At 34.7% G+C, this 15470-nt stretch overlaps 1 protein-coding gene across 1 annotated transcript in view; it reads left to right on the top strand.

The window, feature by feature from the left end:
- The first annotated feature begins 611 nt into the window (after positions 1 to 611).
- The window catches only part of LOC110110175 (putative 3,4-dihydroxy-2-butanone kinase), a 48602-nt gene continuing 33743 nt past the window's right edge, over positions 612 to 15470 (top strand). Inside the window, exons 1-12 of the mRNA XM_020841538.2 lie at positions 612 to 1058; positions 1362 to 1435; positions 1527 to 1590; positions 4719 to 4831; positions 4903 to 4950; positions 5283 to 5354; positions 5421 to 5510; positions 10799 to 10972; positions 12329 to 12412; positions 13254 to 13309; positions 14313 to 14443; positions 14522 to 14614. Of these exons, the coding sequence (XP_020697197.1) occupies positions 1019 to 1058; positions 1362 to 1435; positions 1527 to 1590; positions 4719 to 4831; positions 4903 to 4950; positions 5283 to 5354; positions 5421 to 5510; positions 10799 to 10972; positions 12329 to 12412; positions 13254 to 13309; positions 14313 to 14443; positions 14522 to 14614 (1039 nt within the window). The 5' untranslated portion in view covers positions 612 to 1018. The remainder of the gene's footprint in view (positions 1059 to 1361; positions 1436 to 1526; positions 1591 to 4718; positions 4832 to 4902; positions 4951 to 5282; positions 5355 to 5420; positions 5511 to 10798; positions 10973 to 12328; positions 12413 to 13253; positions 13310 to 14312; positions 14444 to 14521; positions 14615 to 15470) is intronic.

The raw sequence follows: 15470 nt of genomic DNA, 5'->3' as shown, positions 1-15470 counted from the left end.
CGGTATTGGTCTTCACAGAACGGTATTTCTCGTTATTGCCAAGCAATACCTACCAATACCGAGCAAATACTGAGTAATACCTCGCAATACGCGAACATAACATTCCCGGGTTCTGGTCCGGGTCAAGTCGTCGGGCCGCATGATAAAAAATAAGAGCACGTGACGACATATTATTGTCGGCCGAACGTAGCTCTATGTCCGGACAGAAGACGTAATAATTATTCCTTAAAGTGTGACTGGTCCCACCCCTAATTTATATATCGGTACAACTGTTAAACAGGATAAGGCTCTGGAGCAAACTTGTCAAAAGCTCGCCTACCTTTAAATTCCTCTGTGCCATTCATATGCGGGCCCCGCTGAAATTTTTGTGTGATGGACGCCCACGATCCCCCGCACAAATAGCCTTGCTGTTCATGGGTGTGCATCAAATCAAATCTAGCTTCTTTAGTCCACTCTAATCCCGCTATTTTCTAGAAGGCAGAAACTGTGGGCGGCCATTTACCCGTCGATTTAGCCATAATTACAAAGAAAGCCCCTAAGAACTAGCCAATTTTCTTTTTTGACAGGGTTGCGACTGCGACTTGTGACTTGTGAGTCATGATGCTTCAGTGCCGGCCGGCCCAAATTGCTGCTGCTTATGCAAAACTTTGAGGCGCTTATCGTAATTTCGCATCTCTTTAGGGGCAACCCCCGGACGGAGAAGATCGGCCGGAACAGCCCTGAAGGCTTGGCGAGAAAATATAGAACGAAATGAGGGATGCCAAAGGGGTTTAAATAGAACGGCGAGGGCATTGGCGGAGCAATTAACTGAAGAATTAAAACTCCTCCTCGCTTCGTTCCCTCCATTCGTCCATCATGGTGTCACTCTGGTTCTCTTCCTCTCACTCGCTCTCTCCGTGCTAGGGTTTACTCTATCTCGGAGAAGAGAGCTTCTCGGTGCTGTGATCTTTTCCGTGTAATGCTCGGAGTTTTCACCTGATCTGAGTGAGATTATCGGGAATAGGTTGCTCGTGCTACGATGTCGTACCAAGCGAAAAAGCTAATTAACGATCCTAGGGGTTTTCTCCGATCCTTTTGCCATTTCATGTACTTATTTTGGTTTTCTTGTCATTCTTGCACGCGCTGGCTCGGCGTGTATCGCTATTCTTGTTTTTACTCGCGGAGGTCCTTCTGGAAAATCTGAATTTCCTAATTTCCACTGATTTTCCGATACTGTTTTGATTTTTTAATGGATTCGTCAGTTGTAATATGTTTGTCGAATGCATGTGTTTCTTTGAATGCAACGACGGATTGTGAATTTTTGATTAACTTGCCGATTTTGGCGATCTAATTTCGTTCGAATTTTGATATTGGAAATGCAGATGTCGTGACCGAGTACATTGAGGGCATGGTGGAGACATATCCTCTCCTACAGTACTTGGATGGCTTCCCAAATGTTATTATCTTCTTTGTTTCTTAACAGCTTTCTCCTTCGCTTGATATTTAAGCATAGAGCCGTAAAGAGTCTGTGGTGTTCTGCATTGCAGATTAAGGTTGTTTTGCGTGCTGATGTCGTAGGGTCCACATATGACAAGGTTGCAGTTATCTCTGGTATGGATGTTTTCATAGTTATTTTTTAATGACCCTTTCTTGATGTTTTCTTGATGGTGTTCGTCATCTCGAGTTATGCCTCATGTTATACTCCATAGTTTATACATATGTGATGGCATATCCATGGATTTGGATGCTCTCCAATTACCACCGATCACCGCCATCCATTCTCATTTGGATGGCTGAGATATGTCTTTTACAAATTCGAATAACATTGTGCCTGTAAAATCAGACGCACGAAAGTCTTAAAAAACTCAAGGGATGAGCTCATAAATGAAATTCAGATTGATGAATTGCTCCAGTTAGTTGACCCAATGTGAAATTCGTTTTTAATGTCTCAATGCATTTTTACGTTAAGCTTTGCTTTTTCAGAGAGAAGCCTTCCCAACCTGAATCCAAGCATTAGGTTTTCTGTGGAAGAGAATGGTAGCGCTGAAATTTGCGTCCCTAGTTGTTTTGGGAGTTTCCATTTTTTTAAAATACATATTCTGTTAATAATTATCATTCCTCATCTTTTGGTTGAGTTACATTGATTGAGAGTTGAGGAAAGGAAAGAAAAGATTTAACTAGAGAAAGAAAAGTAAATAAATAATAAATTTTCTTTTTTATTGCGAGTCTTAATAGGGAAAAGAAATTTAGTCATCTAATTCTTAAGTTAATGTTAAAGAAAACTATTATAATTAATTTGGCGTATATAATCTTAGAAACAATCATTGGTTAGGATTTCTGATTGCATGCCAGAGACAACCTTGAGCCAAAAAGGATATTTTGGGTGATTGTGAGTTCCAAGAGAAAATTAAAATTATTCATCTAACTTTTATTTGAGAGATAAAAGAAAATAAAGGAAAAAATATGATTTGAAATTTGCTATAATATTTTCATAGAAATAATGATAGGTTATGATTCTTGTTGCATGATGGAGATAATCTTGGGTCAGTCAAGATTCTTGAAAAGATATTGTCTCTAGTATGGGCTCACTTTCTACGGAACAAAAAAAAAAAAAAACCAAAAAAGAAAGAAAATGCCCTGGGAATGTTTTCTTAAGTCAATGCCTAAGTTATTAAGTGGGCTTGAAGGCTGGAAAAATGATTGAAAACAACTCAAGAGAGCATCCTTGAGACAATGAAAATGAAGCATTGTGATGAAAGGCATTTTTCTACTTTGGGCGGAGCGTATGGCGGATTGTTAAATCGCCTAATCAATGAGTTTCTTGATGGACCAACTAATCAATTCAAGGATAGTGAATCGATCCTGATTATCATCAAGATCCATGTTGAACCGTATGCCCTTTGGAGTGATGGGAGGATCAATAAAGTCCTCAAATTTCAAAATTACTGTTACGGGATATTTGATTTTATCCATCAAATTTGTATCGGAGATTTTAAAATCAGTGTTGAAAATGATCATAATTGGAAAACTAGATTTTTCCTCGGAATTATGAGATTGGTGCTGATCGAATTTGTTTTATCAAGAATGATCTTAAGGTTAATATAAACCTTGGAGCAAGAGCAATCTGATGGTATATAAGTTGGAAGTAACATTACTTGTCCAATTGCTCATGCACGGGTATTTGAGGGGCACAAATTTGACAATTTGAATTTGATGGATGACAATAATCTAGCGCCAATGTTTGTTAGGCATATATAGGCATATATCAATGCTTTTATTTAGATAAGACTAGTTTGTGTATTATTAAAAAAAATGCTTAATGAATTCTTTTCTCTCTATTTTTGGCTCATTTTGTGAAAGAAACAAAAGTCCACATTTAGAGACATTTTCTCTCTCTTTTTTTTTTCCTCATTTGAAACTATCATTCAAAAGAAAGACTTTAATTTCTTTCTAATTCTTTTCATTTCTCTTGAAATTCTAAATCCTAATAAGAGTCTAAGTACTTACTATGAGTATTGATAATATATAATGTGGCTTGTTTATGCACGTAAAAAGAATGGTAGACTTCTTAAATTTTTTTTTTTTTAAATTTTGGATTGTAATCCAAAATTCCATAGAATAATCATCAAAAGGAATATCATAGTACTGTGTGTCACATCATCCAGATCTCCTTCTGTTGTGAAAGTAAAACTTATAGGCAAATACAAACAAGAAAGAGATAATGCAACGAAAAGGAAGAAAACCAAAATTTAACATGAAAAAACCGAAACCAGGAAAGAAACCTACTAAAAACCACCAAGTGATGCAAACCTTCATGAAAAAATGAGAGAGAAAACTGTCTAGCCTACCTCGTAGCGCCATGTCGCTTTACTGTCAATCCTAGTATGCTTGACTGCGCTGCAATGCCAGGGTTTGGAGCACTGCAGCGGTCCACTCTCTTCTTGTTTCTGAGCAAACTATGCAACACTAGGGTACACAATGCTGTAGTGTTGTCCCGAAACCCAAGCAGGGGAGGACTCCCTACAAACCCGAATGGGCTCTACTGATGAAATTGAAGTCTAAGGCAACGGTACAACTCGATTGATCGAAACAATCAGATTCCACACAAAACTAACACTTTCATGCTCTCAAAGTCATGCTAATTAAGTTATTATCACCTGTTACTCTCATAAAACCTTGGGCCTTCAAATTCTCATGCTGCCCTCTCTTCTTCAAACTCGAAAAGAGTTGATGGAGGACCCCTAATGCTCATTGAGCCATTTAATTTAACAAAAGCTACATTACAATGAAATTTAATTTTATTTGACATCTAGTCACCAAGGATTTTGACCTGTCAGAATGCATTTAATGTCCTTATTCCTTTGCCTTCTTATAGAGTAAATTCATTTGCAGCCTCCTCCATGTGATTCCTCAGTGTCATATAAAACAGTTGTGCATTTGTTTAGCGTTTCATGCCTAGTCTTTGTAGCCTTAGGGTGGTAAGTGCCCTTGGAATGAGTTCAGTTTTAAGTCTTTTGATATTAATGCTTCCAATGCTTTTAATTATCATCATCGGGAATAGTGTCTGTTACCCAGCTCTTAAGTCGCAGTTTGATTTTACAGTTTCGCCTTACAGTTAACATGATATGTAGGAAGGAATTACTAGCATATATCATCCAGTCACAGTTTGTTTGGATATCCCCATCCGTGTATGAATTGCTTATTATTTTTTCCTTCTATTAAATTTTGTCTTTGTACAGGTGGGGGTAGCGGCCATGAACCTGCTAATGCTGGATATGTTGGTGAAGGCATGCTCACAGCAGCTGTCTGTGGAGATGTTTTCACCTCTCCCCATGTTGATGCCATATTAGCTGTATGCCCACTTCTTGCATATCCTACACTGGATGAAACTTAAATCTTAAACTAACATGCTCAAACATTTAGGCTATTCGAGCTGTCACTGGTCCAAAGGGATGCCTTCTGATAGTCACGGTACTTGCCTTTGGTATACCCAGATTCCAATAAATGTAACATTATTGCATGTAACCCATGTTTGTGCATTAATGTCCCAATTTTATACATTTCTACCGAAGTTTGGTGGCCAAGTTGCTCAGTATTCTATCTGTAGTTCATGGCTCCTTATTTTGTTAAAAAAAGATGATGCCACCCCCTTTAAATCATGATTTTTCTTGCATAGGTTGTGGTTTCTTGATCATCCCAGGACATGCTGCACTTCATCATTATAACATCTTGAATTTTATTTGTAATTTTCAATTCCAACTGTGTTTTCATCAAAAAGAGCGGTTTTTTATTCATGATTACAGAATTACACTGGTGATAGACTTAATTTTGGTTTAGCAGCCGAGGAAGCAAAATCTGAAGGCTATAATGTGGAGGTGAGCAATATGCTGAATTAACCCACAAAAGTTTTCATGCATCAAGCATATGATTTAATCGTGCAGATGGTTATTGTTGGTGATGATTGTGCTTTACCACCACCTCGAGGTGTTGCTGGTCGGAGAGGTTTAGCTGGAACCATTCTTGTCCAAAAGGTATGTTGAACTGCACTCTTTATTATGCAAGTCTAGGTTGCCACTTATGATCGAAAAGGTTTTTTCCCTTGTGATGTCGATCATAATTCTGTAATATGACCTGGTGAGATCTGAATATGTTTTTTGTCTAAGAATCATTTACTATATATATGAATGTACTTTGGAATTGCGGAACGACCCAATGGTTTCACAATGCTGCTGATACAGTGATGTAAAACAAGTTTAGTAAGCATTACCTCTTTTATCCTATTTCAGCAGCATTGCACTCTTCTCTAGTTTAATGCTAATAAGGGCAGAATTGCTTCAAGGTCTGATCTTGAGCTGCTAATAGGAGTTGCTAAAAACATAAACTTTTGCTTAAATCTGCTGGCCAATCAGTTTGAGAAAGTGATACTCTTTGAGAGAGCATCCAAGTCCTTGTAAAATTTTTACAAAAATGATATGTTGAATAGTCAGTTCCTTTATGTCAATCATTTTGAAATATTTAGTTATAATTACAGGAGATTTAAGTTCCTTATGTCTATAAGGCCTCTAGTGATCGAAGTTGAGGTTCCATTTAAGTGTCTTGTGTCTTTTAAGGGAGGCCATTTTTAAATATCGCTCCATGGAGTACTATTTTTTCAACCTTATTGATTCATAAATGATGCATGTTTGAAACTGGTGAAAACTATTATGAATTCAATCCATTTTCTTCAATTTACTTCTTTTTTGCATTTTTTATTAGTAAAGTTTAATTTTTTGATTAATCTTTACATCAAAGCAAGTAATAAAATATGATATTCCTTTTTTCATCTACTTCCATTCATTATTTTCATGCACTGCTTTTTGTCTTCTTTCTCATGTTATCTCATTTATTGTATTAATACTCTCTTATTATTCATGTTGTTTATCATGTTCTTCATGGCTTTGACTATATATGCAATTAGAGAAAATGATCAAAATGGTCTCTCGATTCTTTGTGAGGGACCAAAATGGTTCTCAATTTTTTTGAGGAATCAATTTTGTTTCTCAACTCCTTAAAAAGGGACAGTGCCAATGTGAATGGTATGCTATTGCTATAATGCACATTTATTTTTTATATTTTTAGTATTTGTGAATAAAAAATTAAGAGCTTGTTAGACATCATCTTTTGTTTTTATTATTTTTTTATTTTTATAATTTTGACATAACATGTTTGATTAGTGTTTTGTAAGTGTTTTTTTTTTAATAATTTTGACATAAGATGTTTGATTAGCATTTTATAAGTATTTTTTATTTTTTGTTTTTAAAAATATTTAACATTATTTTAAAAAAAACTCAAAACAACCTTAAGGATTAGTACTTTTTTTAAAAATTTAATAATAATTATAGTCTATAAAGATCCTAAATTAAAACTAGAATTATTAATAAACTTTTTTATTAAAGAAATATTTAATAAACTTGTATTAAAAAAATATTATTACTTGAAAATTATATTTAATAAATAATTTAATTAAAAAATGATCAAAATAATTCTTGATTTAACATCATTAATCACAAAATTTGATGTTAGTGGACCATTTTGGTCCCTTAGAAAGAGTTAATGGACCATTTTGGTCCTTTTCTTTATGCAATTATGAATAAAGAAATTTATGGAGATTTAAAATTAAATTTTGTGAACTTATAATTTAGTTTGCTATGTTATATGAATCCAGTGCAAGTTTTAAAATTGTGTAATCGGGTATTGATGCGTTTTTCTTTTGTGAGTCATTCTATGCACCTATAGTGATCAAGTTCCTGCCACAGATTTTGTAGAATGGTGGCATACTCCGTCACAGTCTTACTCCCCTGCTTCGTGCTTCCAACTTTGACTTTAACTTCAAAGATTTGGGCCGCATCACGAGCTTTGGAGTAGGTTTGTCTAGCAGCATCCCATATGTTCTTTGCCGTCGAAAGGAACATAAATGTATCACTAATTTCTGGAGTCATTGAGTTCCACAACCATGACATAATCATGGAGTCTGCCTCATTCCCAAGATATAAAGTGTAAAGATAAAATGATAAATTTTCTATACACTAATGAGTAATTTAATGATCTAGAAACATAAAAAAGCACAAGATATAAAGTGTCAAGTAATAAGTTGTTTGAAATTAAAGTGAAATTTAAACATCACAATAATAAGATGACAACAAATATAGTTCAACTCAAAATTCTATCTTTCCCAAATCACAATATCATTTTCATTTACATGTAATTCAAAAAATAAATAGCAATGACATAACAACTCAGAAGTCATCAGCACTGTCATCACTAAGGGAGTCTTCATTTGAATAATCGTTATGATGAACTGCTCTCTCCCCTTCCTTCTCCTATGGAGTCCAATGTCTCCCAATCAGCTCCTTTCTTAATATCAGTTATCTTTCTCTTCCCTAAATATTTTTGAATAATATCAAGATGAGTAATACATTAATAAAAGTAAAGTCTAAGAAAACTGTGTTATTTATATACCTTTTTTATTTGTTCTTGAGTTGTGATAGATGTAGATACTTCGAAGAAGAAGACGACTTCGAAGAGGCGAAATCGAAGTCAAGGCAGCCAAGTCAATGTTGAAGTCGAAGCAAGAGGTGAAGTCGATGTCGAAGCAGCGATTGCCTTCGAAATGAAGCAGGGCACGACTTCAAAATGACGGCGAAGTCGAAGCAGCAAACGTCTAAATATTAGGTTTAGGGTTTTTTTTTTAAATAATTTTAAGAGGTGTTCCGCCTCGTAGAAAACAGACGAGGCGCGCCTCCTCTGTTAAATTGAGATGTACGCCTCATATTCTAGTTAGAAGGCGCAAGCTTTGAGGCTCAAACAGGTGAAATTGCGCTGAGGCACGCCTCTTATTGCATAATTTTAAAGCATGATCCAGTGTGAACTGAGGAAGAAGTCATTGATGGCCAACTTCAGTGTGATTTAGTTGAGAATTTTAAGGGATTTGTGGCAAAAGTAACAATAATAGATTAAGAAATCTATTATTGAAGTAAGTTAAGGAATATTAAACATAGGAGATTTGGGCATGCGTTGATGGAGGGCTGAAGATGCACTAATAACATAAGTAAATTAAATTAATTTGGAAGGATTAAGAAGAAAAATAAGTTTGATAAATGTAACATGAATATAAATGCAAAACAACTTATAGAAAAGAGAATTAACACCTCAAATAATAATTAACAAGAATAAATAAAGATTGCGGATAAATAAAGTTAAAAGGCTAGTGATGATGATTATGGCTTCTAAATAATGATATTATAATTATGGTGTGCATGACTCTTGGTTGATTGCTCTTCGTTTAATATTCTGTTGAATCTTTCCCACCTTGTTCTAATTTTAAGGGGTGAAGCATTTCAGTTAGATAGTGAAAGGCGCGCAACGTTGAATTCTACTTGCATAAGTTCAAGGACACTCATTGATCCAGTTCTCTAGAAAACTAAAAGAGACTTCACTGAGGGGCATTGTCGAATTGAATTAAGCACATATGCCATATATGGTCTCAAATCTTAGGGTGGCACCATTGCTACTTTGATCTGGTCGCCTTTGATCAAGTTTTGCTATACTTAATGCTTGGTGTCATTCATCTTTGCTACCTTTGGTTCTAATTCATCCTTTGATGTTCGTTCCATCCATTTCACTCTGACTCCACCGCATTGTGATGGTTCTCCTATTGCTATTAATGTTATTAGGGATTCACCTTATGTGGGATCTTCATTGCTTTGTGCTCCTTGATCATTTGATGAGATTGCTAGCAGGTAAGGGGCATGAACTTCTCTCAGAATCACGTTTCGCCACTCTTTTCAACAAGGGCTTAAAACTACTCATTATTATCAACCTTCTGTTGTTCAAGCCAAACCAATTCTCATTTTGTTTGACATTGAGATCTTTAAGTTGACTTCGCCATTTCCCCTTTCCCTTGTTGGTAAGTTTACTTGTGGCCATCCTAGATGGAATTTGTGCGTAGATTCATACAAAATCTTCATTTTTTTTTGGAGTAATAATCTCGGGCTTATTGATTATCATCATATTCTCGTTATGCTTTCCCTATTATTTGATTAATTCAACACTCTTTTCTTGAGGAACATACTATAAGGATGGTAATGCAATGTGCTTAAGTGGACTACTCTTTTTGGTTGTTCTACGAACATAATTTTACAACTGTTTGGGTTGGTTTTTCCTCATCTTTGAATTCACTAATTCAACCAATCAATTTTTTTTTCTCTTTTGTCTCAATTTTAGGTAAACCATTTTAGGTTGATGTTGTTATGGTCAAGGCTATCCGAGCCATTAGTAGCTAGATGGCTTGGTGATGTTCTTCCCTTTTTGAGAAAGAAATTTGGATTTTCTCCACATCTAGTACCTATTGGTATAAGGTTGAGTTTGAATTCTTATTATTTTTTGTGCAAAATATTTGGTCTTAACTTGTCAGATTGCTTTAAGGCACCTCTAGAGTTGCAAAAAACTTGCAATCATGGCAGTTTGGAATTTTCATATGATAAAACCATATCTTTTAATGCAATATTGGTAGTGTCATTTATTTTTGATCTGGTTTGTACTCACAAAGTCCTGACTCCGCACAGAGCACCTGCGTTTAATGCAATATTATTTTCAATTTTTAATTTTGTTGTCTTGACGTTTAAATATTAGATCAAGATAGTTTAGCCTTTCTATTATCATTAAAATTCATGGCATACATGATTTTGAAAATTTCTAAAAATTGTTTGATCGCCAATTGGATTCATCAAAATTTTCTCAATAGATGATTTAGATTGTAGGAAAAAAATAATTATGATTTTAAAATAAGATAATTTTAATGGATTGGACTTAAATACATGCGTTGTTAATGATGCATTTCATATATTTGATGATTTGAATGGTGAAATACATGAGTAAAATTTTATTTATAAAATGCTACTATGTCTTATGACCATTTTTATTTTTTTCACATGTTCAATGAGGGTTTAATTATTGTTGTAATTAATATAAATCAACAATTTTCAAGTTGTATATAATAATAATTTATGTGATCATGAGTTTGAAGACCATGTATAAGGGTTGATGCAAAAAAAAAAGGGTAGAACATAATCATTCTCCTTCTAGTAGAAGAAATGCCTTTCTTTCTCTTACTCATTCTACTTTTTGTTTCTTTGAGGAAAATTTGGACCTTGGAGACTTGGTGGCATCTTAATATGTTAGTCTTGATAGGTAAATATTCAATTGTAGAATCTGGTTTTGTGTTCTACTTGTTTTCCGTTCATCATTTTCTTGACTTTTTTATGTTTCGTTTTCATGTTAGGTTGCTGGTGCTGCTGCTGCTGCTGGCCTTTCCCTAGCTGATGTGACTGCAGAAGCAAAGCATGCATCCGAAATAGTGGGAACAATGGGAGTTGCATTTTCAGTTTGTACATTACCAGGCCATGTCACATCTGATCGGCTAGGTCCAGGATTGATGGAGCTTGGACTAGGAATTGTAAGTTCACTTGAGATGATAGTATTCACGGTTTTCTTTGGATTATTTTTTTTTGTTTTATGTGATAACTTGGATTACAGTGTGAAAATACAAAATTTTAGTTAAGCTAATGATGACTTTGAGGCTAAAAGCTTATTTAGGGGTAGGGTTAGAAGCTTATTTGGTTGTTTGAATTCAGGAATCATATTTTGATAAATAATGAATTGATTAGATTCTATCATTTGATTTGATATAGTTTGAAATAAATATTGATTTAAATTCTACAAATGCCTTCTAAATCTATCAAAGATGATGATTTTAATTTCAAAAAGTGAGTGGAAATAAAATCATCATTTTCTAAAATATATTTTATGAGCCCGAATGGTATTGAAGGGCCTTGGCACAAGTGGTGCATAATCTGGTTTCTAGTGTATAGATTTCAGGTTCAAGATTTGGCATATGTAGCATGAAGTTTTTCTCTTGCTACATGCATGGGCTTAATTCCCAACCTTCCATTACTAAAAATATTTGGGATATTACCCCTTAAGAAAAAGAACCTTGTAAAATAAGGCGTTGCAATTAGTTTTGTGGAATTTTGCTATAGATAATGTCTCATTAAGGGTTCTTTGGGTGGCTTAACTTTTTGTAAAAAAAATTGTAATACTACTGTGGGAAAAACAACTTTTTAAGAAAAACAACTTTTTAAAAAGTTGTTGTGGGTATGATAATTTTTTTTGGAAAAGAATCGGACAATAGCTTGCTTACATTTACTATACATTAGTAGATTTAGTTGTGAGAAGCAACATCGATCATAGAAATTTCTAGAGAGTGGTAATCAAATGAAAGAATGGCAAGGGTTTGAAAATCAAAATAATGAGAACACTATACCAAACAAATCCAAAGTTTGAAACTCATCAATATTATTAAACTACTAAGCCCAAAGGGATTGTAGAAAAAAAATATAGTGGATGCATGGAGAACCTTTCATCTTCTATATATATATATATATGGTTAAATTTTAAAATAGTCCCCCGACTATTCGTATATGGTCATTTTAATCTTAACGTTGCTCCAATTTAGTCCCTCAATTATACAAAATTGATCCAAAATGACCCCTTGTGACTAAATTGGGGTCAATTTTGTAAAGTTGAGGGACTAAATTGGGATCAACTTTATATCACAATTACAACATGAGTGACTCTTTTAGATCAATTTGTATATTTTGAGGACTATTTTGAATTTTTTTTCTATACTTATAAATCCATATTCATGAGCATTTTGCATTGTGATGGTTGCAAATACTCAAATAATATTGACCAGCCTATTAGGAGTCTTGATTTCCTCAGTTATTTTTTCATATCGATGTTTGTTGTTTAGCATGGAGAGCCTGGTGCTGCTGTTGCTGATCTCCAGACTGCTGATATAGTGGTCTCCCATGTGCTGAAGCAGATCTTATCAACGGTGTGTTATCTTACTGATTTTGCAGCGTCATATCATGCATGTTTTTGGCAAATTCAAGCCTCTAAAGTCACAGGACTACTCTGTTCATAGTGGTTTTCACGCTATGTCACAATTGAATGTAGTGCATTATATGGCTTTCTGAATATCTTTTTTTTATTTTGAAGTTGGATTGCAACATAATGGTAAACGGTTTATTTGATGCGTTTGCTTTACTAAATAAAGAGCTTTAGCCATCCATTTCTGAAACAAAATATTGTTGGCGCAATAGAAATCAGTGAATCCAACTGCTCTACATTTGGCATCCTGCAAACAAACACCTCCCCAAAGCCCATCCTTTGCAATAAAGAAACACTAGCCCATAACCATTGTTTCTATTTTGTTACAGTTGGATACTACTGATAGCAATACAGGCTGTATATATTCCATTATCTTTGATCTGTTTTGGATGAAAATATGGAGATATACAGAATCACCTTACAGCCCATTTAACATATTCCCAAAGCATAAAAAATCCCTGAAGGATAACGTTTCTGGTTAAGAGACTGCTTTGATTGGCTACATAGCTGATACAAAGTAAAAGATTCATATGCATTTTAACTCTTCGATGATTGTTCCTGGATTGATGTATTTACTTTCTAATTCTCTCTTCATAAGTTTGGTGCCAACTGCCAAAACATTCCTGCCATAGCATTTTTTATTTGAGGATTTACTTTGTCTTGCAGTCTTTGAAATCACAAAACGGCCCTTAAATACATTTTTTTTTAGAATGTTTCATTACTCTGACTTGTTACTATATTGTTAGCTTATTTCTGTTAAATATTATTGTTCTAAATACTTACAGGAAACAAAGTATGTGCCAATTACAAGGGGAAATAGAGTGGTCCTGATGATTAATGGGTAATTGCACTTTCACTTATGATTATTTTATTTTTTTATTAAAGAAGTCTTGTGTATGATCTATGATCAAGAGTATCGAAGTATTGTTAGAATTCCTGGTTACTGGACTGTGCCAATTTGTGACCGGGTGGTTCACATGAAAACCATCAAAATTGCTGATTCTATTTCTTTTTTAAAGGTGATTATCTTCTTGACTCGTGCAAACTATAGTTTTCTAGGCAAACTAGGATTCTAACTATAGAGGTGGGGCATCTTTTAAACCACTATTGTAAAGACATGATAGCATTCTCTCAAATTATGGGTATGCAAGGAGATTGATCATTCTAATAAAAGGGGTAGTAGAAGTTTAAATTGACGAATTTTTAACAAACTACGCAACTGTTGGTCTGAGGAACCTCCATGTTCCGATGGATACCATGCAGCTTTTTTGTTTGTCCTGTCTTACTTTGCAAAGAAGCTATTGGCTTTTTCTTCTGCATTTGCTGGAAATAGTTTAAGATTACGAAGAATTACTGGCCTTTCGAGAACATCGCTCTATTTCTGTGCCCAAAAATGTTTACAATATTATTTATTCTTTAGTTGGTTTTTACTGTTCACATTTAAACACTAAAGTTTATAAGAGCGTGGAATGTAAGTATAACACATTTTTACAACTATCATAATATTTATAATAACTGTGGGTAGTTACCAAATCATGTGGGTACTTAAAAAACAGTCATTGAATATAAGGTGAAATTATTCGCATGTTTCAAGCTACTATTTTTCTAAGATTTGTTTCTGTTTCTTGATAGATTTTCTCCTTGGATGCAGCTTTATTTTGTTTGATACTGTGAGGTTGTGTAGTTGTCAACCCCTGCTAATTACTGGAAATTTGAGTTTGTGCTTGAGATTCTAAGATTATTTCTTTTGAAATTTGCATATGAGCTCTTTCATTTAAGTAGCATACTCTTTCTGACAATTATTTGGCTTAATAATGTTTCATTTTCTATTGTGGCATGCGCAGCTTAGGTTCAACTCCTGCCATGGAACTCATGATTGCTGCTGGAAAAGCAGTTCCACAGCTGCAGTTGGAGCATGGGCTAGCTATTGACAGAGTTTATACTGGATCATTCATGACATCCCTTGATATGGCAGGTAATTCATGCATAAAGCTTTTTTGTGCTATATACCATGTAACTAATTTCAGCCAAGCTTTATGATTACTTTTTCTAGGATTGTCTATTTCAATTATGAGGGCAGACAGAATCATTTTGCAGCGCCTAGATGCCCCAACTAAAGCTCCTTTCTGGCCTGTTAGTGTTGAAGGTACATACAAGATGAAAACTAAATCTTTTATTCGTTAATTAAATGATATTTCTTGTTTGGTATATGAATAGGCATAGATTTGTGAAACAGTAAATTTAAGGACTTTGTGATGACATTTGTGTGGTTCTGCTTCATTGGAAATTTTAAATTAACATGCATTGGGTTTGGTTTAACCTTAAATTGTGGTTAATCTTGTGTCAACTTTATCTACTATTTAGGTTATAAGGAATTAATAAATAGTGATCCTTTGTCAACCTTGCCTATTTAACTTAGGTTATGTGAATCTGTAAATACCAATTTGAGGCATATAATTAACTTTTTTTTTTGCTTGAATAACATCTCTTTTTAGTTCCTACCTTGTGAGTGCAAGTTACTGTTAGACCGGTCCAATGGACCGGTCCAGCCGGTCCACGCGGGACCGGCCCAGGCGGAGAACGGGCGGAATTTCTCCGCCTCTTCCGTCAGCCGCACGCACGCGAGGCTTGAGATCTCCTTTTAGGAAGGTTTTTGAATGGATTCTACGAGGGAAATTGAATGTAGGGATTGTTTAGGGATTTCCTTTTGATTTGTATGCATTAAATAGTTGATTTTGCTAGGGTTTGAGTATCTTGAATTTGGATGAAATTTGAGATCTCTTAGATTTAGGTTTTCTTTGGGCTCTTGGCATTGCCAGAGATTTGGGAGAGATCGATCCTCCTCTCGAATTGAGGATCAAGTGTATCTTGCTAATTTATTCATTATCTAGTGGAATACAAATCTTGCTTGAGTTTCTTTCAAATTTCCTCTAGAAGAGTTGCTGAGTTTTCCTGCTGTGGACAGCAGTCCAATCACTGTTTTCGCTATTTTTCAGAAGATC

This window comes from Dendrobium catenatum, unplaced genomic scaffold, assembly GCF_001605985.2.
Source record: "Dendrobium catenatum unplaced genomic scaffold, ASM160598v2 fragScaff_scaffold_1035, whole genome shotgun sequence".
Taxonomy (NCBI): domain Eukaryota; kingdom Viridiplantae; phylum Streptophyta; class Magnoliopsida; order Asparagales; family Orchidaceae; genus Dendrobium; species Dendrobium catenatum.
The sequence above is the reverse complement of the archived record's forward strand: the minus strand, read 5'-3'. Positions and strand labels throughout refer to the sequence as shown.